Source organism: Lygodium microphyllum, chromosome 28 (genome assembly GCF_053477565.2).
Source record: "Lygodium microphyllum isolate KBCC chromosome 28, Lygodium_microphyllum_v1.1.10, whole genome shotgun sequence".
Taxonomy (NCBI): Eukaryota; Viridiplantae; Streptophyta; class Polypodiopsida; order Schizaeales; family Lygodiaceae; genus Lygodium; species Lygodium microphyllum.
Genome location: NC_141162.1, coordinates 98,906,059 through 98,934,015, shown reverse-complemented (window position 1 = coordinate 98,934,015; position 27,957 = coordinate 98,906,059). Strand labels below are relative to the sequence as shown.

Here is a 27,957-nt window from a genome sequence, read left to right as displayed (position 1 = left end):
GTCTAGTGTACGGCGTACAGTATGCTCTCCTTGGGCCACGTGGCGTGGTGTGCCACGTGTCTTGCGTCTGAGCCTCATTCGACTAGTCATCATCATCATCGTTTATCATTTATCTAATAAGAGAACACAGCCGCTGGTTCTTTTGTGGAGCTCACGATAAGCGGACGTCGCGACTCAGTTCTGACGCTGCCACAGGTAACCAGCCTTCCTTGCTGTAGAAGATAGTAAGCAGACGGTCGTGGCTATGAAAGGGGGTATCCATGGCTGAGGCTGACACTGGCAAACATTGTATGAAATAGATATCAGGTTCTTCAGATTTCATTGTATCAAACAGAATCGAGACAGCGGCTGCTTGCAATCCTTTGAACAAGACGCATCTAGAAACACCGTCATAACAAAGACTGCAGAACATCACATGGTTCTGCAGTCTTTCGGCAGAACCATGATCAAGTCTCATAGGACTTGAATTTTGACCATCGCTTTGCTTCTCTTTCGGATCGCATGGCCTCATAGCAAAACAGGGGGATTGGGTATATCTCATTATCCATTCGTTGAAATAGTTGTAATACAAGTGGCTAAAGTGTTAAACGAAGCTTTTATCGGACCTTTTTCTATCGCAAAGAAGATCAATGCTGTCTCATGATCCATATGTACTAGTTTGTGGATATCTGAAGGTACATGGCTTCTTCATACGTTCGAAGAATTGGTGAGACCGTTCTTTGGCTCTCAAGAAGCCACACGTTATTTGAAATGAATAACATGAAACTTTGGCAATTAGCACTGAAGTTTGTGGCCTACTAATGAAGAACCATTTAGACCTTATCACTTTTATTATCCACCAACTAGTGGGGAATGAAAGAAGGAAGTGGGCATAGTAATCCTATAAGCCACTCACATGGAAGAAGAGACATATCTTCAATCTGCCAATAGCTTCAACCTACATGTACGTCACACCACCGTCCTCCAAAATATGGAGATGTCCTATTGTAGAGATCATTGATTTAAGGAGCTTTTGGTCAAAGGTGTCTAGGAGGGTTCGTCTCTACTGACTCACCTCTTACTTCACCACTATTGCTAGAGTGGTTTGCTTTTTACCATGTACTTACCCTTATGGCCATGCCCATGGAGTTGACCATTGTTTGGCATCAAAGGTATGAATGCTTATAATTTTTGTAGCTTATAGATACTTAATAGAGTGGTGGGATGTCAGGTTTGCCTTGGCTCCAAGGAGAGTCTAGGAGGTTAGCATTCTCCCCAATGGAGGTTGATATTCTTGATCTTATTTATAGGGATTTTCATGTGCCAAAGAAACCCATGCTTTAAATTTCTCTACATTTCTTTTTCTAGTTAATTTTGGGTTTATGTCATTTACAAAAGTTAGAGGCTTTTAGCTAGTTTATCGTATGGTATACTTTTGCCGAGATAGAAACCAATCATGAGTCAAGATAATGAGAAGTGATAATGTTGGTCCGGTGTCACAGTACGTAGGGTTGAAGGTCACCACAGGGGGTTTGGCAAGAAAATTGGATAAGATAGATGGGGACTGAATGTTTAAAGGTTTAAGAGGTACTTCATGGCCAATCACAGGGGTTTGAGAGAGAAGAATGTATGGGGGTTCAAGAGCTTAGACTTCGGAGATGGTAGAGATAAGAGAAGGGTTGAAGGTTTCAAGCCAAGTTCTTGAAGATGTTGATAGAGCTTCCAACTGCATGTTCTTAGCAAAGATCACAACAGTATTATCTCATAAGTTCTAACTCAAATTAAGCTTGTTTTCTTGATTGTAAGAACAATCACAAATTATAAAATCAAGTACAATATGGTGTCATGTATCATAAACAACTCTGCATCTCATCATTCATACACGATGCCATAGCATGAATCAACTTTGCATGATTACATTCAATGTAGACTGTTAGGGACAAAAGCTGATGAGTCAATTACAAGGCTTGTAGGGCAAAGAGACTTGCTTCAAGGGAGCTTCAAATTGAGTTTCTGATAAGAATAAGTTACCACAGCCAAGAAATAAGAGAAAAAGCTCCTCTTAATTCAACTCAAAGTATCTATGAATGATCTATAAACATTGCCCTGCCATAGGGACACATAATACTTGCATATTTTGACAAGATGCCTTTTGTAGAGTAAGAAATAAATTAAAAGAACAATGTTGTAGCTAATTCTCTGAATATGGTTGAAGATATCAGTCCCAAATCAACCCAAATATCTTTCGAAATTCACCTCTAATGATAGCATAAACTTCTCCTAACACGGCGTCTGTGTGTTTGTTGTCGAGAGTCTACCATGGGGGTAAGAGACAGTAGGGTGAAGGTAGATTCATGGAGAGGAGTAGACGGAAGAGAAGGGGCTCGAAGAAATTGAAGACGTAGAAGAATACTCCCAAAAAGAATTAGAAAATGTAGAAGAATACTAACAGAGATGAAGCCAGTCAGTTTATTTCAGCATTATGAGAAGATAAAACTCTAATAGACAAAAACGTGTATAAAATAATACATTCTTCTATGCTACTCAGATCGCCAATTTGATGCTTCCATTGGCTCCGAAAGGGAGGTAAAATGCCAAGATATCTGGCCAGAATTCTGCCAGACTACTCCATCTCTCACTTCGGAGTGCTGTTCACTGTCTAAAAACAGTGATTGCGTGTCGTGCAATTTCATCAATCTCTCTTTTTACATAAAAACCTCTCAAATTAGCTGAAAGCTACATGCTTTTTTTTAAGATGTTATCATAATCTAGTTGTCTACGGTTTTATGGATTTTTACAATAGATAATATCTAAAATATCAAAAATTAACTATAACTCGTTAAAAAATCTAATATTTTTGAACCATGAATACTAATACTAATGTCTAAAATAGCATTGGCGCTCTAAATCAATAAGAAAGCCATACTTTAGATTTTTTTACATAGTGTGCGCGTAGCGGCATGACATCCATCCCCTCCTAACCTGCATATCCTCTGGCATGTGTCAAAGTCTTACGGATCTGCAGTGTCAGAAGAAGTATCTTCTGCCATATCAATGTCTCCATCTTTTGCCTCTTCTTCTTTCTCTATGTCTTCATGCTCTTGAATTGTATCCAAGTCTTCTAACTCATATGTTGAACTTTCTCTTCGTTTGAAGAGCTTGATTTTTTTTCTAGTTACGGGTATCTTTATGTTGGTCCATCCAATTCAGCCAATGAATATGTGGCATTGTCATGAACGACCTTACCACATACGGGCCAAACCAACGCTTTATCATCTTCTTAGAAGCACTGTATTGATTATCTAGGCTACTGTCATAGACAAGCACCCAGTCATTTTCTTGGATAGCTCTTGGCCGAAGTCGATGTTGCCTATCAAATCTTCTTTTGTTTTTTAGTCTTGCTGTTTTTAGCTTTTTAATAACTGCTTGAACATCTTCAAGTCTTCTTTCTTGCTGCCATATACGCAAAGTCAGCAACTCTTATCTACTGATGTTTTCCTCCCAAGGTAGAAGACTCCGTGTGAGAATAGATTCTTCAATTGGCATAATTGGTTGTTGTCCATGTATAAGTTCAACTGGCATATAGCTAGTTACTATACTGTGAGTAGTCCGATTAGTCCATATTGCAAAAGGTAGCATTTTAGGCCATTCTTTGATCTTTCCTTTACAAGACTTTGCTAGAGCTTTGACAATAGGTTGATGTCCTCTTTCACTCTTTCCATTGTCTTCAGGATTGTAGGCTGATGTCAAAGCCAACTTGATACTCAATTGAGCAAAGAAGTTGTGTGCCTCATCGGCATCCAATTCTTCTCTATCTGCGGTTACCTTGCTAACATAGCCATATCTGCAAAATACTTCTTAAAGTAAAAAGCGACAAACAGCTTGAGTGGTTTTGGTTATTAAAGCTTTATCTTCAACTTGATTGGTTAGATCTTCTCTTGCAAGCACTAAATACCGCATATTCCATATCCCTGTAGGCATGGTTACAAGATCAATAACCCATCTATAATGTATAGACAAGGGATAAGTCGGTTGTAACCCATCTCAGTGCTTGACCCTAAAATACATTTGACACACATAACAGGTTTCAACAAAATGTTCTATATCTCGATACATGTTCTACCACCAGTATTTTTCTTTGACTTTAATAAAAGTTCCCCATATACCTTTATGGATAGCCCACAAGCTTTCATGAAATTCCTTCATTACCTGTAGTTGCAACTTGTTATTGCCTAAAACTCGGACAGGCGCTCCTTTCTTCTTCTTTACGTGCTTCCATAGATGCCCATTTTTAAGAAAGAAGCCATAAGCTTTCCTCTTAATATGCTTCAACTCTTCATCAGTCCAAGTCTCTTTCTTATTCATTGTGCTCAAATTTTGGCCGATCTTCAGCCAATTTTCTTCATAATCTTCTTCAAGGAAATGAACTAGAACTTGAGCAATGCATTGAGCATGCTGACTTCTAGTCGACCACCCTTCTTCCATAGATAAATCTTTGATCTTTGTTGCTGTATGCTGATTTACAGCAGTACCTTTTTCTGTTCATACTGTACTGAATGCTATATCATTAAAAAGATTAGCTTTACTTGCAAGATTCAGCTTTGGGTTTGTATATGCAGCAACTGAAAAGGTACTTTCAGCAGCCATGGAATGAAATTCAGCAAGTATAGATTCTTCAGCTTCATCTTCATCTTCCATCAGCTCTTCTTCATTGTCATATCTTGCACGTGACCATGTTAGCAATTGGATTTGCCTTTTCTACAATATGCTTTAATTCGGGGTTGAGAGATTTAATATATGCAATCCATCTTAGCATAGCAATGTTGGGTGTAGAGCAGTTGACAATCATGCCCAAGAGTTGAAGGCAATCAATTTCTACCACTACGGAAGCACCTATAAAGTATTCACAATCACACTGTTACAACTCTCCACAATTCCCTTTTTACTTGTGCATACCTTTTTTGACGTTCATTGAGGACATTTACTCCAAAAAGAATTGCGTACCTGTTGCCTTCAAGGTCTTCTTGACCAACAGTCCATCCTATCCCAATGGGACTTGTATCCACAAGAAGAATGATGGGTTGACCATTTGAATAATCAGCCCTTTTGAGAGTAGAGGTTTAAATTAACTTATTTAGTTTGCGTACAGTGAGAGTATGCTCTTTTCCCCAAGAGAATCTTTGGCATTTTCTTAATAACTGATAGAGATATTCAGCTACATGAGCAAAATGTGGTATCCATACGAGATAGAATACATATGCGGCAAAAAACTTCTCACCTCTGAAATATTTGTGTATTTTTCTTGCATTCTGCTGATGGTATCTATCTTGATTGATGAAGGTTTACGTCCGTAAGGGCCACATAGATGTCCGACCACTAGGACTTCTTCTACTCCAAAAATTGACTTAGTTTCAGAAAGGGTAAGATGTACCTTTTCTAGCCTTGTCAAAATCCTGTCACAATCATGAATATGGTTAACTACAAATGTCCTGCAGTCATATTCGTCAAGCTCCTCATTCTTTTCATTAACTTCACATCCCTTGATAGGTACATCATCAAGAAATGGAAGAGTAAGTTGTGGAATAAAGTCCCTTAAGACTTTGTGCATGGCATTCATCATATGGGCTATGGAGTTTGTTGCACCTTGTGGTAGAATGCACATGTGGACCAATCCAAGAGGCGTCTTCATTGTGGTAATGTCTCGGCTTTCTAATGAAAGCTGAAATTAGTCATATCCTGAATATAGGTCGCCCATAGAATAAATTGCTCTATCTGCAAAAGCTTCAGCAAACTCGTCAACAATTGGACCCGAACCAACATTTTGGATTGTGACACGATTAACATACTATAGATCTTGAATGAATTGTAATGATCCATTTTTCTTGGGCACGGTAAACCATCGATTTGAGTAATGTGCTGAAGAAGATTCTAAAATCTTCATTCTGATTTTCTCATTTAGAAGTTTCAATAAATTGGGCAAAGGCGCCCTTGGAAGGGGAATGGGCTTGAGGTTCCAAGGCACATGTGGGACCGTAAAAATGACCATAGGAGCCATAATATTTGGATCCATACAGCCTATCCCACTTGGCTGAAATGCAAAAGCTTTTCCATGTTTCATTAGCATTTGCATAAAAGAGTGTTTTTCAGCCGGCAAAAGGAAAGAATTATCACCTATTTTGAGCTCTTTTATACTTTCAGATGTAAACTTGTGACCAATGTTGGAAGGATCACGAAGAGTTGGCTGATTTGCTACCCTATCAGCTAGCCCTTCACTTTCAAGAGGTAGTGGGACTATCGCAGGCTTGACTTTTTTATCCGCCGTCTTGTATTTTGTCTCCACTTGCGCTTCAGCCTTGTTGAGTAAACCAATGTTTTCTTGCTCAACAAATTCTTGAATTGTTTAATAAAAATCCAATGTAAATACTTCTATGGACTGATTTTCAGCCCGATTTTCTGTATGAGCAGCTGTATATATTTCAGCCATTGTGTCAGTAGTAATCAGTCCAAAAAAGATGCCCGAAATATTTTCATTTTCAGCCATCATGTTATAAGTTTTCAGCCTTTTTACATGATATAAATATTTTCTTTAGCTTTAGTCATGGTGGCTGGAAGAGACTCATAACAGCCTATACTATTGGCTGTACATACATACAGATTTGCTAGAGAGACAGTTTCTGTAGCATAAGGAGGTTCAATCTTTTTACAGCACTGCCATAGTCTCCTTTTTCAGCAGTGCAACCTGAAATCCCTTGAATTCTCGGACATTAGGAGACACAGGATAATCACATAGTCGATCTCTGTTTCGATGATGGTTAACACACACAGTAAGAAATTGGACAGCTCGTTCATTATCCTTGCTTCGGATTCGAGCATAGGAAGAACCATCATCAAGAGTTTTTGTTTCCAAGTGGGCTTCAGAAATGTAAGATTGCCCAAGAATGATAGGGTAACTACAAGAGCCTTGAATAAAAAAGTGAAAATTGTCTTTTATGTCTCTAATAGTTACCTGCACATTAGGACATGCATCATATAACTCTCCAAAAGAGTTGTTTGCAGCTTTCATTCGCTAACGTGGATCAACATCTATGGGCCATCTACTGCTTTCATAGAGACTTCTTGCCATGACGTTTATCTCAAAACCATGGTCTAAGATTGCAATACATGGTGTTTCTTTTTCTCCAATTTTGACGATTGTCTCTGTTGTTGCTCTTGCCCAATGTGTACGGGAGTAGTGACTGCTTGGAATGAATCAGGCTTCTTCCTCATCATGCATGTGCTATAGACGACCTTTTTGAGAGGTGGGCTGCCCAATTGGTTTGGACCAGCCGACTATTACATTTTCTGCCTTCACTTCTTTAATTTTTATATCCATGCTTTCTTTATCTTCAGCTTCAATTGCTGCAATTAACTCTTTAACTGCTTCAAGCTAAATTCATTGTGCAGTCAGCTTCTCTTTATCATGCACAAAGACTCGAAGAGCTTGCAAAAAAGTATTCACTGTTACTTCAGCATATCCCTGACTCGATTTACAGGAGGGAGGAGGTGACGAAATAGATAGAGAAGATTTGGACCAGAGAGTGGGGCAGGAGGGGCCAGATCGCAGAGGAGGTTGCAGAGGCCCTAGCTGAGTCGAGCAGGATTGGCCAAGAGGCAGTCATACAGGCTAGGCAGCAGAGCTGGGAGGAGCAGAGAGCACTCCGGCGGGACCTCGCAGCCACGCAGAGATTATTACAGGTGACACCAGGGGATCCCACTCTCCACGCACAGGAGGTGCGTGCTCGAGCAGCCATTGCTGGCTTAGAGGATAGGCACTCTGAGTTCTCTTTCCGCACCTCAGTAGCTTTCTAGGCGCGGAAGGGGGACACGATGTGCAGGGAGTTTTTTTAGGTGCACCAGTCTCGCACCTCTGGAGATCAGATATGCAGCCTCCGAGATTAGTATGGGAGGACCCGTTCTAGCCCAGACAAGATGATGGAGATTACTACCAACTCCTATAGTCGCCTCTTCCAACAGGAGATAGCCTCAGCTAGAGGACAGCGATGTAGACAACAGGTTTGGGACAATATCCCGTCCCTCGTCACAGAGGAGATGGGACGCTCCCTCCTAGCCCTCTTCATAGAGAAGGAACTAGAGGAGGCTTTCCATACACAGGACGGGCAAAAATGCCCGGGAGGGGATGGCCTCTCTAAGGCTTTCTTCGCTACCTTCTGGGAAGTGGTGAAGGACCCCCTATTGTTGGTCTTTCAGGAGATCTTCACCTTAGGACAGATGCTAAGGAGTCTATCGGCAGGCCTTATTAGTCTTCTCCCCAAAGGGGGAGACCGGTTAGAGCTTTCCCAGTGGAGACCGATCACCTTACTGTCAGTGGCCTATAAGACACTGGCAAAGATGATAGGTAGGCGACTATGCCCCTTACTTTCGGACATTATCCACGACACGCAGACAGGCTTTGTCCAGGATAGGAGCATCCTGGACAATGTATTCACCTTCTTTGAGGCGACAGAGTGGGCCCAACATAGTGGGCAGAGGCTGGCCGTACTACTCTTGGATTTTGAGAAAGCCTATGACAGGGTAGACTGGGATTTCCTAGAGGTCACCATGGTAAGATTGGGTTTCCCCCAGGCTTGGATTTCTGGGGTCTTCGCACTTTACAGATCGGCCACGAGCAGGGTTCTCATAGGAGGGAGATGAGGGGAGGAGTTTCGGCTGGAGAGATCGGTTCGACAGGGCTGCCCCCTGGCCTCGTACCTGTTCCTTCTCTTTGCAGAGACGATGTCTCACTTCCTCAGGTCACGTGTGAGCGGTTTACGTGGCCTCCGACTTCCAGTAAGAGAGGAGACCGAGCTGTTAGACTCAGAGTATGTAGATGACACAACACTCTACATAGAGGACGACGAATTGATGCTGGAGAGAGTGAGGTTGGCTCGTGAGGTGTTCTGCACTGCAGCGGGAGCAAAAATCAATTGGCGAAAGTCGGTTGGTTTCCTCACAGACCAGGACTCTAGCACGGAGTGTGGCGTCCATGTGGGATTTAGATGGGTGAGTAGAGGACAGACCGTCCGGTACCTAGGGTTCCAGGTGGGACTCCACATCACTCGCGCCCAGTAGTTTCTTCCAGTTCTCGATTCTATTCGGAGGAAGCTGACCTATTGGAGCACGGCTCGCCTCTCACTAGCCGGCCGAGCCCTGGTTTTTAATCAGGTCCTCTTAGCGACGGCATGGTACATCGCCTTGTGTTGGTGCTTCTTCTCCTTCTGCGTACTACAGCTTCGCCGCCTAGTGCGGAACTTCCTTTGGTCCGGGTCAGACGGCTCTAGGGATTCCAGGGCCAAGGTGGCGTGGGCGACCATTATACGATATCGGTCAGAGGGAGGGCTTGGGATCATAGACCCAGAGTATCAGAGTATGGCCCTTCTGGGCAAGCTAGTTGTTCGCGGCCTCACATTGGGAGGGCTGACCTGGAAGGTCCTATTGCAGGAGGGTCTTCAGGACTGTAGACTGAGGCTTGGCGGTGAGTGGAGTCTGTCCCTAAGATGGATCTTCACGACAGCCCAGATCACCCCCCCTAGATTACCCTTCCTACGCAGCTTGCTTCGCGTGTGGCAGGGCCTCCGTAAGGTCCTTATCGAGAGCCCCCTAGGCTTCTAGGAGGAGATAGACCGTCAGCTGCTGATTTGGAACCCCTAGGTCAGGGACCGGGAAGGGGCACAGATCGACGAGCGCCCCCATATCCAGTGGGCTGGTTGGGACGCTGGCCCGGCTCGTACAATCAGGACATGGCGGGAGGTATATAGGATGGCAGACGAGGAAGTGCTGAAGCAAGCATCAGGTTGCCAGCGAGGAGTGGAGCTGAGGAGAAGGGAGAGACGCAGCGATACCTCAGGAGTGGCTTGCTCCCCCGATTCGAGAGCCGATAGAGCCCGGGGAGGTATGGGCCACCAGGTTTTCACCAGCAGGCATCCCCTTACAGGTGGCAGGAAGAATGGGTGGCGCTCCACTTGGGACCTTTTTCATAGTGCAGGAGGGGGGCGTCTGGCTCTTGACAGAGGGCAGCAGGACGAGGGGATAGTTGTCCTTTCATGGAAGAGGATCCGGGTGGTTGGCCTTCAGGGGAAGATATGGCGACTGGACTCTTTGGTCTTTTGGCAGGAGCTCAGGGAGTGGCGCCTTTGGATTTGGGAAGGAAGGCCACTTGATGAGCTGGAGTGAGATCCTGGAGAGTGGCTTTGGCTGGCCACTGTGGCCGCCAAGAAGCCACCGAGGTTCCTGGAGTACACCGCCAGGATTGATAGACACGTACTGATGCAGGAGGACATGGAATGGACGCCGTCACGTAGTAGGCAGTGGGCGGAGCATAGCATCACGGAGCTGTTCCGACGGGCCTTCTGGCGCCGCCTATGGGATAGCTGGAGGCCGAGGAGGGTGTCGTATTTTTTGTGGCTAGTGGCACATGGAGGCTTGGCGGTGGGAAGTTGGCTTGCCCAAATGCAGGAGGGAGTTTGTAAGTGCTGCACACAGCAGTCGATGGAAACCCCAAAGCACTGCCTTTGGTCGTGTGAGGCGGCACAACTCGTATGGAGAGGAGTATGCCGCATCCTGCGCCGAATAGCACCCAGCCTTGGTTGTATCTCTTGGGGTGCTTGTTGTTGGCAGGTGATCAGCCAGGGCCGCTACCTTCTGTATGAGGCCAGGATGCAGGACACAATATTCATGATCGAGGCAAGGTCGTGCGCAGTGGAGGGTTTAGAGGCTCTACCCATCTGCCACGTACTGGAGCCCACGGCAGACCGCTCTGAGGTATGGAAAATCATAGGGAGTCTCATTGGTTGGCATATCTGGAAGGCACGGTGTCAGGTGGCTTTCGGGAGAGAGACCTTCAGTACAGGCGACCTTAGCGGAGCTGTGGACCTCCATCATCCACTCCCTTCGAGGCTGATGGGATCAGGTGCAGGGCGAGTCCAGGGCTCGTCAGGAGCTCCGTGGTCATTTCATGCGCACTTGGGGCGGCCAGGACCTGTTCTTCGTGATGCAGGCAGGCAGCCCCAGATGGCGATACCCCCCCTCCGAATGGCTTCTTGCCCCTATCCCCCCCAGACCGCCTTGAGAGGCTTGTATATATGATGTATCTGTGACTCTCACCAGCTCTAGCTTGGTCTGTTGAGTATGAGTACTTCTTTGTATTCAGGTTTTTTCTGGAGTAATATAACTAGCCACATTTTATTTGCAAAAAAAAAAAACTGTCCAGAATTCTGCCAGATCACTCCTTCATCTCTCACTTTGGAGTGTTGTTCACTGCATAAAAACAGTGATCGCGCGTCGCGCGATTTCGTCAATCTCTCTTTTTACATAAAATCCTTTCAAATTGGCTGAAAGCTAAATGCTTTCTTTTACATGTTATCATAATCTAGAAGTTGTCTACAGTTTTATGGATTTTTACAAGAGATAATATCTAAAATATCAAAAATTGACTAAAACTTATCCAAAAATCCAATATTTTTGGACCATGGACACTAACACTAATGTCTAAAATGGCATTGGCTCTCTAAATCAATAAGAAAGCCACACTCTAGATTTTTTTACACAATGTGCGCGTAGCGGCACGACACTGGAATTTCACTCGACATTAGCCACAACATTAACGGGCCACCTTCTTTGCATGTACTCAAGATAACCCTGTGTTGGTCATTTGCTGGAAACCTAGATAGGTTTGAGACTAGAATATGCAGAGCATGAGGAAGAAGTGATGTTCTCCAAGTCAAGGTAATAGCACCAGCTCAAAGCCTCAAGATAAGGAGAGAGAGTGTGGGTAGGAAGCTTCTAGGATGAAGGTGGCTGAGACATTATAGGTTAGTTTGTGTTGCTCGTGCAAAACCTAGACCTCACTATAGTTGCACATGATACTCTTAAGAAGAACATCGGCTCTGATGCAGTATGAAGATACAATATGGTTTGTAATGAAAACATTTAGTGTATGAATTTGACTATTAGCACAATGAACTCATAAAAAATGCAAATAAAAAAGAGAATAAATGAATGCAGGAAACTCAATGAACAGATGAATGTTGGATGTGATACAAGGGATGCTTAAGGAGTAGACGGTTGTCCAACATCTAGTCTTTCTCATGTGAGTGGCTGCATGAGTGTATCCTGCTTTGTGTTGGATCCCAAATGCAGCAAATCACCAAGCTCGACATTAGATAGTAAAGGAAAGGACCCGACATATATGTAGGCACGAAAAAAGCAAAACACAGCAGTTCTTGAGAAGTCAAGGCTGATGGGGTGCTAGGAATCAGCAAAGTGTAGCAGCAACTCTGAAATTTGATGATGACGATGATGATGTCAACAAAAAACTCAGCCACCAAGATGATGGGCAGCAACGACAATGGATGCAGGGTGGCGGGGGGTGGAGTGGTAGGGCAGCAGCTTGGGCGATGGAGAAGAAGGAAATGCATAGGGTGGGACCTCTAGAGGCCATGTAAACAGCAACAGACTGCAAAAACAGGTTCAGGGGTTGATGTTCAGCTGAGGGAGGAGACGATCGGCAGCAGTGATAAGTCATCAAGCACGTGATGATGGTGGTAGAGCAGACTGCAGGTGGGACTGTTGCTGATGGATGTTGATATTAAAAGGAGATGATGGCGGTGAGAAGAGGATGAAGAAGAGTCGGTCTAGCAAAACGCGGGACAAGAGATAGCTGGTGCCGAAGAGTGAGAGTGAGGGATGAAGGTGACAATCATAGCGATTTACTTTTATAGAACTTTTTGAGTCAATTGCCCTATCATAATTCTAGCTTCTTGTTCTAATTTAATTAAATCATTATGGAGCTGTTACAAGAGCAAAAAAAGAAGGGTAATTAGTGGCAAAATTTAGATGGCTTAACAGTCTTCTCCATGACTTGGTACATTGGGATAGCTTTGATTAGTTACTTGCATGAGTTGGGACTGGAACGCTACCGTGTTAGTAGTTACATAAGGGGTGCTTCTTGCCCCACCAATTTGCTTTCTTCTTAGCCTTGTTTGGGTGCTCATCTCCATTGTCTTTCCAAGATGGTGCTGAGATGGGTTCTCAAGGTATGATGTTCAACTTCATTTTGGCCACACCCATTTTAATTTTTTTGGCACCTCTATTTGGCCGTATAGATATACATGTAGTGGCATTCCATGTTTGTTCTATTTGTAAGACATTTTGAAACTCACATTTTATTTGGCATTGTTAATTGTTTCCTTGTTGTTTAGTTGTGTCCAATGAGAGATCGAGAGAGTGTTTTTTAATGTTTTCTTTCAATAATATCATTTGCATTGATTTCTTTTTGGTGTAGGTGATCCTAAGAACCAATGTGTTCTCTCTTAGAGTATACGAGTATAGCATTTTGTGGAGCATCATTTTTCCATGGAAAAAATGCAAGCCCTTTTTACTTGGATGGACTAAGTTGGAATAAGAACTTCATGCAAACGAGTTGTCTACTACTTTCGTGGGGAGTAACAAAAACAAGATGGTATAATGGTGCGTTTTTTGTACTCTTTTGTTTTCACTAAAGATCATTAGTGTTTTTGAAATTGCATAAGGCTTTATTACATTGTTACCATATTTGGTAGTGATGTGTGTGAACACATTTAAGACTATCGAGGTACTTTTTTCCTTCTTTAAGAGGTTTTTTTTTCTCGGCCTTGTATATATACCTATTCACTTTTAGGTCATACCTTTCAATACACTGAGTTGTGCTCTCTCAACTTCTTCCCAAGTTGTCTACTTGCATTCTTAGAACTCTAAATCTAACAATTGGTATCAAACCGGGCTTTGACCTCTTGGGCAAAGTTATCAATACCCTTTCGCTTGATTTTCTCGAATTGGGACGAGATTTGAGAAGCGCTCGCAAGTCATTTTAGCCTCCATTTGCACTATTGTTAGTATCAAAGTTATCAATACCCTTTCACTTGATTTTCTCGAATTGGGACGAGATTTGAGAAGTGCTCGCAAGTCATTTTAGCCTCCATTTGGACTATTGTTAGTATTGCATAAGCTATTTTGTCCTTTTGTGCAAATTCTCGACATTAGTCAATTTTGTAGATAAGAGCCTTTACAATCTCTTTTATATTGTGCTACATAGCACAAGTTGGTTTTGTGTACATTTTTCTCCATACAGGCAACTTTTACATAAAGTAAAATCAATGGCATGGTTGGCAACAATTATATGTTGGCTGTTAAGGATAAGTTGGACGGAAACATCCACTTTGGGCTTATATAATGTATCATATATTGGTTGCAAAGGGGCTTTGGAACATTGTACCTGGATTGAAATATGTCTTGGTGGTGGTTCAAAATTTGCAAGTGCAACAAAAATAATAGAAATAGGTTTTGTTGAGTAGGTTGCAAGTTTCAATTTTGTTCTAGTTAATGCTAGAGAATCACCACCACCTACTCCTGAGTAGATTTGTTGGGATGGTAGAGATGTAGAGGCTCATACTTTGATCGCATTGTCTTTTAAGCCTACCATGATCCCATGTACTTGCTCATGTAAGATAGCTAAGGATGCTTGGATATACTCTTGCATTTATATCAAGGAAAAAATGAGGCTCATATTGCTTACTTGCATAAGTAATTCAAGAGTGAACATATGGATGAAGGTGACTCCATGGACAGTTTCTTGAGTAAGATAAAAGATCTTAAGAAGTGGTTGGTTGTTGTAGATGAGATTTTGCCAGACAGTTTGCTTGTGCAGACTATTCTCAATGGTCTTTCTAATTCTTATTAAAGTTTTGCCTCTACCTTTTGTTTGATGATGAAAGGCAATCCAAAATCTGCTATTTGATGAGTTGGTTTCTATTTTGCTGCTAGAAGAACAATCTAGGTAAAACAAGGCAATCACATGTGTTATAGACCAAGCTTTTGTGGCTAGTCAGAAAAGTAATGAAAAAGCTTCCTTTTCTAGGAAGTATGTAGAAATTTGTAAATGCTATTTTGACAAAGAAGGCTGATAGTGATGAGAAGAAAAAAGAGAGACAGATGTTTTACAAGTATTGTAAGGCAAAAAATCATGTCATTAAGGATTGCTCGAAACTAGCTTTGAAAGAGGCCTAAAAGAAATAGGCTAGTAGGACTATTGAGATGCCTCTCCTTGTGACGAGATGAAACACAAAACACAATACCACTCGTACGACAAAGCACAAAATGATAACATAGAACATAGTCATGGTTAGGGTAACTCAGAGACAATGAACACAAAAAATAATGAAGCGAATAACTGCTGAATATACAATGCTCATGCAGCAAACACACTATGTAGTGAGTGAATACTGTACCATAAACTCTTGTATCTCAAGGATTAGGGCAGGGTAATGAGTTGGAGAGTGTGCTGTTCTTTGAACGGATCTCGAAACACAACCAAGGAAGCCTCCGGATGTCAAACACCAGCAAACACAGCAGTGTAAGTGTTGGATCTGATGTAGATGGTAGAGAGGAGAGAGAATATGCAGTAAACGCAGAGTGAGGAGAGAGAACAACAAAACGCAACCTGAGGGCTAGGCGACAGCTGGAGGAGAGAGAGAACTGTTGAACACAGTCAACAGAGATTGGTGATAGCCTGCAGAAGGCGGTGACAGCTGAGGAGAGAGAAAAATCTGATCAGCGATTGCTCCAACAGCAAAACGCAGGCAGGATGATGATGTGGCAGACTAGCATCAGCAGCACGGAAACACCTCAGCAGCAGTCGCTTGGCTGAGATCAGCTTCAAACAGCATGTATATGGAAATAGGCTCCAAACTGTTGTAGACAGCAAGGGCTAGCTTGGATGGCGATGTCCTCCATGTTCGGGGTGTGGGCAGCAAGGTGAAAAACCTGGAATTTGCAAAAACGAGATGGGAAGAGTGAAGGGCATGTCAGAGATCATAGCCTGTTTCAGGCAGGCAGCAGCAGGCAGCAGCTGCACAGTCCAGCTGCACAGTCGGACTGTGCAGTCGGACTGCCACGTGGCAGTCCGACTGCCTGCAGCTGATTTTTATCAGGCTGCGCCTTATTTTGGCGCCCCATCCTAGGCAGATTTTCGCCTATTTATTGCTGACGTTTTCAGCAGTCTGGCATTTATTTCTCTGTCGCAGATTACAGACCGGTGCCGTGCAGATCTCTGTCTCTGTTCGCAGATTTCAGACAGCAGACAGTGCAGACTGCAGCAGACTTCGAGGTGGACAGCAGGTCGCATCGTCGAGGTGGAGACACGCAGTCCAGCGCACTGCGCCCGTGTATATCTTTGTATTCAGCATTCTTTATACAGCAGATCTTCAGTGTACACTGTCTCTTTCTCTCCCTTCTCTCTCTGCGTTCTCTCTCTCTCAGTCCTACGCTTCCGCACCGCTGCACTCTGACATGGTATCAGAGCAGTGTTTGAGGGCTGACTGAGCGCAGAATCAATCTGAAGTGGAGTTTCCATCGCGACACAAATTTGCGTTTTTTTTGCGTTTAAGGGCAGACAGGAGGGCTGCGCCTTGGAACAAGGCTGAAACGAGTGTGGGCGCACAGGAAAGGAGTACAGGTGGTGGATTTGCTGCTGTTTATTGCTGTTTGTCGCGGAGAAAGTTTGAGTTTTCAAACTAAAAGTGCAGGTTTTGCTTTTTCATCGCCTCCGGCGGGTGAAGGAGCTTCGGGACGCTGAAGAGCCTTAGCAGGCTGAGTCTACTCAGTCAGAGGGGGCTGCTTTTGCGTTTGAGAAGGCATTGCAGGTGAAGATGTCTACAGAGATGGACTTGGAGTTCCAGGCGATTATGGACCGGAAGGTGCCTGTTCTACCGGCTCTTCCTACAGATCAGAAGCTCGACGGCGACAACTACCGCATTTGGCGCGTTATGATGTTGGCCATATTGGAGTCCTATGATTTGGCGGAGTTGGTACAGGAAGATATTGACCGGCCTTCGGTAAGAGATGAGTCCAAACTCTCTTCCGATGCTCGTGCGGAGTTGGCCAGGGCCCAGTCTCATTGGGACAAACTGAATGCCAGGATTCGATCCTTTCTCTTTCTATCATGCACTACAGCCGTGATCGCTCACATCGAGCACTTGACGGTGGCTCGTGAGATATGGCTGGAGCTTGATCAAATGTACAATCGGATGACCCTGATGAAGAGGGTTTCTTTGGAGGTTCAGATGCGGACCTTGTCCGTCAATAAGTCTTCTTCGCTAAGGGAACACATTAACAAGCTAAGGCAGCTACAGATGCAGGTTCAGAATGCGGGGAAGCCGATCTCCTCCGAAGACATGGCGATTACACTCTTGTCCCAGTTGCCGCCACGATTCGGTACATTTTACTCTGCCCTTATTGCTTCAGGGCGCGAGTCTACTCTTCGATGGGAGGAGTTGGTTCCTATGGTCTTGGACCAAGAGGAACAGTTAAAGGGACAGAATGCTTCCAAGACGGAGGCGTTGACAGGTCAAGCCTCTCAGAAGAAGGGGAAGGACCAAAAGAAGAAGAAGGGGGATAACAAGTCCAAGAAGGACAAGGAGAAAGACAAGGACAAAGACTCCACATGCCATATTTGTGGAAAGACTGGCCATTGGAAGAAGGATTGCCCTGACAAAGACTCGAAGGACACCAAGAAGAAGGACACCAAGGATTCTGGAGCGGTGGCTGCACCCTCATCAGCTGCATTTCTACATTTAGTTGTCATTGAGGACGCTTCTCCGAATGCTTCTGATGCTGCGATGGCGGCTTCCCAATCTCGAGAGTGGATTATTGATAGTGGTGCCTCACGGCACATGACTCCTTCATCAGATGGTGTTGCCCAGCTGCGACCTTCGCGTGGGCAGGTTCTCATTGGAGACAGCTCTTCTGTTTCTGTTGCAGGTCGGGGTAAGATGCAGCTTATTCCGGATGGACGAGGTGGCACCCATACCTCCGAGGTTTTGCATGTACCAGGCTTGGGGTACCATCTCCTTTCAGTCCATAAGATTTGCTCCCTTGGTCTTCTGGTGGAGTTTGACAGTTCTACAGTGCGAGTCCTTGATCGTGAATCGAGGAAGGTTCTATCATGTGGATATGAGGAGAACGGCATTTACAAACTGAAGTCTTCCACTGCCCTCTCTACTCTTCTTCTTACCTCACAGTCACAGTCTGAATTATGGCATGCTAGGTTTGGTCACCTGAACTATGACTATCTTCGGAAGGCGTCACGGGGACAGCTTGTTCGAGGGTTGCCGGATATAGTGGTGAGCCAGCAGCCATGTGTCTCCTGCATAAAGGGGAAGCAGCATAGGGATGCCATTCCCCACACCGCTTCGCGGCGGTCTACTTCACCGATGGAGTTAGTATCTACGGATCTATGTGGCCCTATGAGGAATGAGTCCCTGCGTGGGAGCTCGTACTTCATGCTGATCGTGGATGACTATAGCAGGATGACATGGGCCTACTTTTTGGCACTAAAATCAGAAGCTTTCTCGCACTTCAAGGATTGGCTTCTCTTTGAGGAGAACCGATCAGGCCGGAAGTTGAAGACCTTGCGATCCGACAAGGGAGGTGAATTTGTCTCTAATGAATTTGCTCGGTTTTGTGCAGATAGAGGAATTCACCAGGAGTTTGCCAATACGAATACTCCACAAGAAAATGGTATTCTCGAACGGAAGAACCGCAGTGTGATCGAGATGGCGCGCACCATGATGGAGCACCGACAGACCCCCCAGGTTCTGTGGGCTGAGGCTGTGGCTACTGCAGTCCACATCCTTAACCGATCTCCTACTTCGGCCGTGGAAGGGATGACTCCATTTGAGGCGTATTTTGGATCGAAGCCAGATGTTTCTTACTTTCGGGTCTTTGGGTGTGATGCCTATGTTCACATTCCCAAAGGTCACCGTGACAAATTCGAAGTGGCTTCCCGCAAACAGGTATTTGTTGGCTACAGCTCCCAGTCCCAAGGCTACCGACTGTATGATCCCGTCAAGCGGGATGTATATACTAGCCGTGATGTGCGGTTTGTGGAGGTTCCGGCTTCTTCAACGGGGGAGGAGCATCCCGTTCTTGGAGATCCAGGGGAGAGTTTGGCTCCTTCTACAGTTCCACTGGAGCCTGTGCCGTTTGATTATGATTCTGTTTCTGACACAGAGTCTACTGTTCCACCGGATCCTTCTGAGGAGTTACCACCGGTGGACATTCCAGAGTCTTCTACTGATGGAGAACGACGAGGGGAGGTTCGGCCTCCTCCTCGCTGGGCCCGTGACACACTCCGTGATTCAGGGATCGAGGGGGTTCCTGAGGAGTGGGGACCGCAGGATGGTCCGCGGCGGTCACGGAGGCACCAGGCGCATTCTTCGGAGCTTGTGTGCTCCAATTATTGTTTGATGTCCCGAGTTATGCAGGATCGAGAGCCCACCTCCGTGAAGGAGGCTTTACAGTCCGCCCCATGGAAGAAAGCTATGGAAGCTGAGTTGGAGGCTATTGAGAGGAATGGCACTTGGTCACTTGTGCCACGCCCCCCGAAGAAGAAGGTGATTGGAGTCAAGTGGGTCTTCAAGACCAAATATCTCAGTGATGGTACTTTGGATAAGCACAAGGCTCGCCTTGTTGCTAAGGGTTTTGCCCAGCGCCCAGGTATTGACTGTCATGACACCTTTGCCCCTACAGCTCGTATGGCAACCATTAGAGCTGTTCTTGCTTTGGCTGGCCATAGGAGATGGCCTGTTTATCAGCTGGATGTGAAGTCGGCCTTCCTGAATGGTGATTTGAAGGAGGAGATCTACGTTGAGCAGCCTCCTGGCTTTGGTTCTTCAGATGGGAAAGTCTACAGGTTGAAGAAGGCCCTGTATGGTCTCAAGCAGGCCCCGCGAGCTTGGAACGAGAAGATTGATTCGTTCCTCCAGACTCAGTTGGGATATCGGCGGTCCCAGGCCGATCCGCAGCTGTATGTTCACACTTCCGAGGATGGTTGTGTGCTGTTTGTATTATATGTTGATGATTTGATTGTCACAGGTGATGATGCACAGCAGGTCCAGGAGACAAAGTCAGCTTTACATCGGACGTTCGAGATGACGGATTTGGGGCTACTCCATTTCTTTTTAGGACATGAGATTTTTCAGTCTCAGAGGGGGATCTTTCTCTCCCAACAGAGATATGTACAGGAGCTCTTGGTGTCTTTTGAGATGGATGATTGTCGGGCCCTCTCTACTCCTATGGATCCGAACTGGAAGGCCACTTCCCACTCAGCTTCTCCTTTGGCGGATGCTTCCCGCTATCGACAGTTGATAGGGTCTTTGATTTGGCTTCTCAACACCAGGGTTGATCTATGTTTTGCTGTTGGGCTCTTGGCAGGGTTCATGAGTGAACCTAAGACGGTGCATTGGCAGGCTGCTCAGAGGATACTTCGGTATCTGAGGGGGACGTCTGATTTGGGGATTCATTACCCCGCAGGGATAGATGGGTCAGATCTTGTACTTGCAGGTTGGAGCGACTCGGATTGGGCCGGTGACGTGGACCACAGGCGGTCTACAACAGGTTACTGCTTTACTTTGGGTGCAGGTGTTATTTCTTGGAGTAGCAAGAAGCAGCCCACGGTAGCCCTTTCGTCTACTGAGGCGGAGTATCGGGCCGCGTCTTCCACCACATGCGAGGTTGTGTGGCTTCGGAGACTGTTGGAGGAGCTTGGGTGCCCCCAGACTCGTCCTACATTGCTGCGATGTGACAATGAGAGTTGCATTGCCTTGGCGAGGAATCCTGTTTTTCATGCCCGGACGAAGCACATTGAGATCCAGTACCACTTCATCCGAGAAAAGCTTTTGGATGAGACCATCACTGTGGAGTATTGCAAGACGGAGGATAATCTTGCGGATTTGTTTACGAAGGCGCTTCCTCAGGCTCTACTTCGGCAACATTCCAGATCCCTCAGGCTTCTGCCCTGTCCAGGCTCTGAGAGGGGGTGTCAGAGATCATAGCCTGTTTCAGGCAGGCAGCAGCAGGCAGCAGCTGCACAGTCCAGCTGCACAGTCGGACTGTGCAGTCGGACTGCCACGTGGCAGTCCGACTGCCTGCAGCTGATTTTTATCAGGCTGCGCCTTATTTTGGCGCCCCATCCTAGGCAGATTTTCGCCTATTTATTGCTGACGTTTTCAGCAGTCTGGCATTTATTTCTCTGTCGCAGATTACAGACCGGTGCCGTGCAGATCTCTGTCTCTGTTCGCAGATTTCAGACAGCAGACAGTGCAGACTGCAGCAGACTTCGAGGTGGACAGCAGGTCGCATCGTCGAGGTGGAGACACGCAGTCCAGCGCACTGCGCCCGTGTATATCTTTGTATTCAGCATTCTTTATACAGCAGATCTTCAGTGTACACTGTCTCTTTCTCTCCCTTCTCTCTCTGCGTTCTCTCTCTCTCAGTCCTACGCTTCCGCACCGCTGCACTCTGACAGGGCAGACTACCTATTTATAGGAAGTTTGGGAGCCCCCACTTAACTTTCTCGAACTGCACCCCATTTTAGGGTTTTAGGTAAAATAAGCCTAAAATAGGCATAAAATAACCTATTTTGGGGCTTTTTAAGTGGCTAATGACATTGCTTAGCTCAACACCCCCTCTCAAGTCCAAAATTGGGCTTGAAAAGTGGACCAGCCTAAAGTTTTGTTCACTCTAAGGCATCCTACCCCAAAGTAGCTAGGGCATCGGACAAAGGGTGCCCAATGGCCTACCAAGACTACAGAGGTGATGGTTATCTTACCAAGGGAGCACAAGTAGTCACCCCAGAGAGGCTAGGGCATTGGATCAAGGGTGCTCCTCGGCTGCCCAAGAGCCTACCAAGTCTTGCAAAGGCAGATGGAATCAACAATGGACTTGTGTTTTTTTTTTGGTGAATACATAAGTATTGAAGAGATGGCGGCTGATTAAGTATCAGATAGAAAATAAACTCAAGTCCTTCAAAAAACAAGCAAACCTATCTCACACTTTACTAGGATAAGTACCTAAGGATAATGTAAATATATGTGTGTGCCAAGCATATAGGGAATATGTGAAGAGGCAAAAAAATGATGGTGAGCTTAGCAAGACAAGCAAGGCAAAGCAAGCAAGCAAGCATGGGTAAACTGCCATGGAGAACTACCATGTGCAATGCCATGAATATGGTGGATCTTGAGTTGACCACTCATGAAAGACCGAAAATGGATAAATATGCACAGATGCATGTTTACATGAACAAAATGCCAATGCATGGGGTAACACAAAGGGGTATGCAAGATTTCATACTCATGCAGAATGCGATGCAATGGTGCCATTGGACAGTGCCCTCATAGGGGAATTGTTCACTTGTCCCAGTGCCCTTTTACAATCATGTCATTTTAACACTGCGGATGAAGTTAAAAATATTCTTAAGTACAATACAAACAATAAATATATGAAATGTATAAAGCTAAATTGTAAACATCATTACTGTCACTGATTAATAGAAGAAACTTTCCCCTCTCAAAGTGGAGGGAGAAGCAAGAGGGAAGCATGCTCTTCCCATCAATTTGAAGAAGTAGGAGGAGGGTGGATCCAAACCAACCGAGGTAGGATGTATTGTAGGATCGGCCAATTGACTGCTTTGGTGAAAATGTTTGCAAAATTGTTGCTTGAAGGCACAAACTCTAGGTGAATAGTGTCTAGCTCAACGTGCTCTTTGGTGAAGTGGAAGTGGATTCCTACATGCCGTGTTGGAGATGTTGATTGGGTTTCCCACAAGGGCAATGGCATTCTGGTCGTAGTTGTAGATAATTGTAAGAGAAACACAAGGGAATTGAAGCTCAACCGGCAAGCTTCTCAGATAGATGGCCTCAATGGTATCATTAAAGAGAGCCCTATAGTTAGCCTCTGCCATGGAAGCCGCCACTGTCTCCTGCTTACAGCTTGACCAAGAAATGGGACCCGTGCCCAAGGAAAAGAGGTAACCGCTATGGGAATGCTAGTTGTTAGGATCTCCCACCTAGTCAGAATTGGTGTAACCTTGTAAGCATAAACCATGTCCATAAGTCAGTTTATAATGAAAAGTACACTACTAATATCTCAACACACGAAGATGAGCAATCCAATGTGACATCCTAAGTGTTGAAAAGTACTAAGTACACTAATTGAGTATGCTAAATCTGGCCTAGTTTGAATCAACCAAAGAAGCTTCCCTACAACAGATCGATAGGTGGGTGCATTGAAGGGATGACCTAGGGTATCCTTCGACAGGATAACAGATCGAGGTTAGTCATCTCAAAGGTAGCACAAAGCTTGGCCTTAATTTCTGCTATGGTAGCAGAATCTGAGCCAGTGATAAGTAAGTCATTGACGTACAGTAGGATATAGCCGACCTCCATGCATGTAGTGCATAGATAGAGATTTGGATCATAGGGGGTAGAATGGTATCCATGAGTCTGTAAGAACTTGCTGTCGAGAGGGAGTGTTGGTTTGGGTGTGACGGGAAACCACCTTTGAGCCGATGCCCAACCTTGGGGTATGGCATCCCTTTAAGGGAATCCTCCGAGATTGGCGGTTTTAGCTGGTGAGAGTTGAGCATTACCTGGGCCCCTGAACCGGGGTGCTAGGTGCCTAGTACCTACCCACGTTTCACCCTTTGGGCGGAATCTTCCAAGGACCTTGGTCTTGAAGGAAGTAGCGAAATCATAAGCTAGTGGTACCGGGTTCCGCCTTTGAGTCTGATTAGGCACCCAGCTCAAAAAAAAAAACAAAAACTTTTCGCAAACGGAACACCTTATCCAAACGGTTTGCAGAAGGGAATCTGGGTGGTTGCTCCATATAAACTTTCTTCTCCAAATAACCATTTAGAAAGGCACTCTTGACATCCATCTGGTATAGTGGCCAACCGTGGTGAGTGGCAAGTGCAACCAGTAAACGGAAAGATGTCATCCGAGTAGTGGGCGCGTAGGTCTCCTCATAATCAATATCTTTCTACTGATGAAAACCTTGCACTACAAGGCGATCCTTGTACTTGCCTAGAGTCCAATCAGTCTCATTCTGGTCAATACTTTCTGGTTCCTTCTCCATGGTCTCACGCCACAGAGGGTCTTGGAGAGCCGTCAGTCAACTATTTGGCTCAAAAGGTGAAATGTAATTAGCCGTAAAGACTAAAGCATATGAAGCTTGAGGGGCAAGTCGTGCAAATATTCTAGGGCCCTCCGAAGATCAAATTGGTAGAAGGATCTTGGAATCCTGCATACTCCATTGATACCAGTGAGGTAATGAGTCTTGCGAAGGGGGCTTGGGAGCGGAAGAATTTGCAGGAAGGTCAGGAGCGGGCAGTAGACTCGGCTCAGAAGGCACAATGTTTGATGATGTGGGCTGAGGTAAGGACTCAACGTCTGGTGCATGAGACTACACTATGTCCCTCTCATCAAAGATGACATCCCTCCTAACGATCACCTTGTTAGTGAGAGGATTAAACAAATGATAGACTTTTGCTTTGGAAGAATAAACCACAAAGATCAATAGATTAGCTCAGAGAGTGAGCTTTCCTATCTTGTCGTTAGGTGTGTGCGTGTATGCACGACTTCCAAAGACTCTGAAGTGCGAAACAACAGGCCTCTCGCCAAAGAATGCCTCGTAGGGAGTACGCTCAAGGATGCTCGTAGTCGATGGTTGAGGATGTATATTATAGTGCTAACAGTCTCAACCCATAGACGATCGGGAAGCTTTGGTGTGAACAACATAGAGTGTGCCATGTTCAAAGCTGCTCGGTTTCTACACTCTATGACTCCATTTTGGGAAGGGGAGTTGGTAGAGGCGAGCTGGTGAGAAATGTCGTGCTCTTGTAGAGACTTAGAGAACTCATGGGAGATAAACTCACTGCCACTATCACTCATGGTACCTAGATGACGTCCAATCTAGTTATGAACCAGCAGCACCCAAGCATTGAAGTAGGTGAAAGTATCGGACTTGTGCTTGAGAAAGTATACCCACATGTATCGAGAGAAATCATCCACTATCAAAAAGGAGTAAAGCGTGCCATTTAAGGCGGCTATGGGCATCGGGCCACAAAGATCAACGTGAATCAATGTCAATGGATCTTTAGCTCTATGAGTGGACTGTTGTGGCAGTGGGGTATGGTGCTGCTTACCTAGTTGACATGCTTTACAAACCTCTTGAGATAGCTTCAATTGGGAAATGCCATCAATCATTTGGCGACACGACAACTCATAAAGAGAGTTGTATCCAAGATGTCCTAAGTGGTAATGCCAGAGATGCTCGGTGCTCGAAGGCTTTCGTGCAGTGGCTAAAGCTTGGAAGCGATGGAACTTCGAATTCTTGGCTCTTGGCATGGTAAGAAAGTGTCATGTGATAGAGGCCATTAGGCTGTGCCTTGCCGAGAGCAACGACTAAACTAGTCTTGTCATCAATGACTTCGACGACGGTCAATGTAAAGAAGACTGCTCGGCCCAACTTCGTACTTAGGAGAACCATTGCCATATCCTTTGAAGATATTGTTTGTCCTAGGGATGCAAGCACATCCCACATATCCTCCATCTTGTTGATGTGATCTTGCATAGGAGAGTCGTCAATGTAAAGCATTTTGAGTTTCTTCTCAAGAGTGATACGGTGGGCAAAGGTCGTTTGATGGTAGAGGGAAGAGCTTCATCCACACCTTTGCTGCCATCAGCAACCTGTGTACATGAAACAAGGACAACATTCTATAGAATCATAAAAAGGACCAAGCTAGAGAATTGAGCTGATCCCATAAAGCTGCTTGGTCCATAGTAGAACCAATGGCAGGATCCTCCACGGGTCGAGGAATAGGAGTAACAAAATCCCAAAGATCAAAGGAAGGTAGAAGGGAAGAAAGAGGGGGGGTTGCCCATTGTCAATCCTCAGTTTGTCTCCATCTGTTTTATGTGTCATGGCTGTTATTGTTTGTAAATAATGGATATCTTTAGCCTCAAAGTTCGTTCTTTCAATTTCCTTGAAATATTTAGTCACATGGAAATGAATGGATGAGTATGCTAATTGTTAGGTAAGCAGATGCGTGCTAAGGGTTCTGCCAATTGGTCATTTCTTAGCTCAAAGAAAAATGGCACGATTGAGTCATCAAATTTTCATTACTTATCTGAAGTGGTGATCCTTTGCTCTGTTTTTGTGTAAGGTTATCATGCCTATTATGAGCTCTTTTCACCTTACAGGGCTTGCAGATATGCTTGCTGTTTTGGTTGTTTATCACCTTTGGGGATTAGGAACTTGATGGAAACCAGGAATTGATTGGTCTTTGCTGATGTTTGTATTTTGTACCTATTTCTTTTTTGACCAATCCTTCAAGCAATCTATGTAACATTGACTACAGCCAGGTGGTGGTTGATCCTATCTGTTTGTAAAATTCCTTTGGTGTGGCTTCTTCTTGGAGGGACTTGTACATTTCGCTTGCATTCGGTGCAGCAGTTGTTTCATGAGAAAAGAAAGGGGTGTCACTGCATGAATTGGGAAGTTTTTGCAAATTCTAAGTGTAGTTATCAGGATTTTGGTGCAATGCCTTTTCAGTATTCAGTTTTATTTATTTATTTTTGGTCATTGCCCATTGATTATCAGGATCACTGCCATCTATACTCGCTAGAAAATCCTTTAGAGAGCCCAAATGGCTTCTGCCTAACCATGAAGAGGGCATGCTTGTTCAGCAGGATGGTACATACAGGATGCTAGGTACCAACCCATCTGGGCATTCAATTTTCAAGATGGCGATGAAAACAAGTAATGATTACAATTCAGGCTTATCTTCTAATGCTGGGATTTTGTTGACAATACTTGGGGAGCATGGTACTTGTTTTATGCACAGAATTTCTCCTTTGGTGAAAGAGCGAACCTTTGCTGTTCAGCAAGACATTGATCAAGGCGAAAGTTCATTACATCAACATCGTTTTCAAAGAGGCTCAGTAGATGAGGTCGCCTTTACTGGGCCAGATGTGGGAAAGATAGAGGCTATCTGGGTTGCGCCTGAGGCAGGTCAGTAATCATTGGAAAACATGATTGCAGACAGGAATTGGTGTCCTTTTTCTGCTCTCTCTCTCTCTCTCTCTCTCTCTCTCTCTGTGCAACTTGCACCCCTAGTTTTGAAGATAGTTTCTCGCAGAGCAATTGTGTGTTGTAATGACAACATTCTATGATTCTGTGGGCGACTGCTTGAAGGACACAATTTTCTGCAGGTAAGTGGAAGATGGAGAGTATGAGGATGATGGTATTCATGCCAAACACAATCATTGGTGATGTTCATTCTCTTGAAGCTAATGATTACACGGTATTCCAGTATGACTTTAAAGATGTGGATGTTCTTCTGGGTGGGGATACCTTGTCAGCAGGTGAATTCAAACCATGCAAGACCTCTCAAGTTTCATATGCAGATTCTTTATTGTTCAATTCAAGTGGAAGCAATAGTGAGCTAGATAAGTCAATTCAGGAAAAAAGAGCGCGAGGAATGCAAGAGTACACCAAACTGAAGGCTTCCTTACTAAGCTACACTGCTATACTGACTACTGCTGGGACTGCTGTCTCATTTGTTGTTGGTTCTAAAGAGATTGCTACAGGATTTGGTATGGGTGGCGTTTTGGGCGTTTTGTACTTGGTTAGTTTGCAGAAAGCAGTAGATGAACTTCCTGCCCTAGTGAAGAAAGTGGATCCGAGTATAGTGAACACATCAGAATCACAAATTGTAGACTTCAAGGCACCATTAACCAGATTTACTGCGATACTTGGATTTTCTGCATTAGCTGTAAAAGCTGTAGCCAACATCGATGCCCATACAATATCCAAGGAAATGCTGCTGGCAGGAGCAGCAGGCTTCTTGATGTCCAAGGTTGCAACAGTGCTTGCCTCTCAGAAGTCTTTTTTGCCATAGGCAGTCCCAAAGAACTTTCTACATCATGAAGCTATGATATGTACATAGTGAAAAGAAAGGACAATGATTGGTCCTTCCTGTGAAATTATCATGAACGTCATCCAAATGTGTATGTACAGTTACTGTGAATAATAAGTAACCCAAATGCTACATGCAATGTGGGGATGATA

The 27,957-nt window shown here is 44.8% G+C and overlaps 1 protein-coding gene across 11 annotated transcripts; it reads left to right on the top strand.

Annotated features, from left to right (window-relative positions):
• Nucleotides 1–13: 13 nt before the first annotated feature.
• On the top strand, nt 14–27,957 carry LOC148011790 (Lipase/lipooxygenase, PLAT/LH2 family protein). 11 transcript variants are annotated; one of them, XM_087670155.1, is made up of 5 exons: nt 14–195; nt 13,298–13,482; nt 26,488–26,898; nt 27,099–27,155; nt 27,252–27,957. In XM_087670155.1, the coding sequence occupies exons 2-5, from the start codon at nt 13,314–13,316 to the stop codon at nt 27,785–27,787; spliced, it is 1,173 nt and encodes a 390-aa protein (XP_087526281.1). In that variant the 5' UTR covers nt 14–195; nt 13,298–13,313; the 3' UTR covers nt 27,788–27,957. The 11 variants fall into 11 exon arrangements, with proteins under 11 accessions (XP_087526281.1, XP_087526279.1, XP_087526283.1 ...); XM_087670153.1 differs by having other exon boundaries at nt 27,249–27,957; XM_087670158.1 differs by having other exon boundaries at nt 24–195; nt 26,574–26,646; nt 26,732–26,898; nt 27,099–27,957.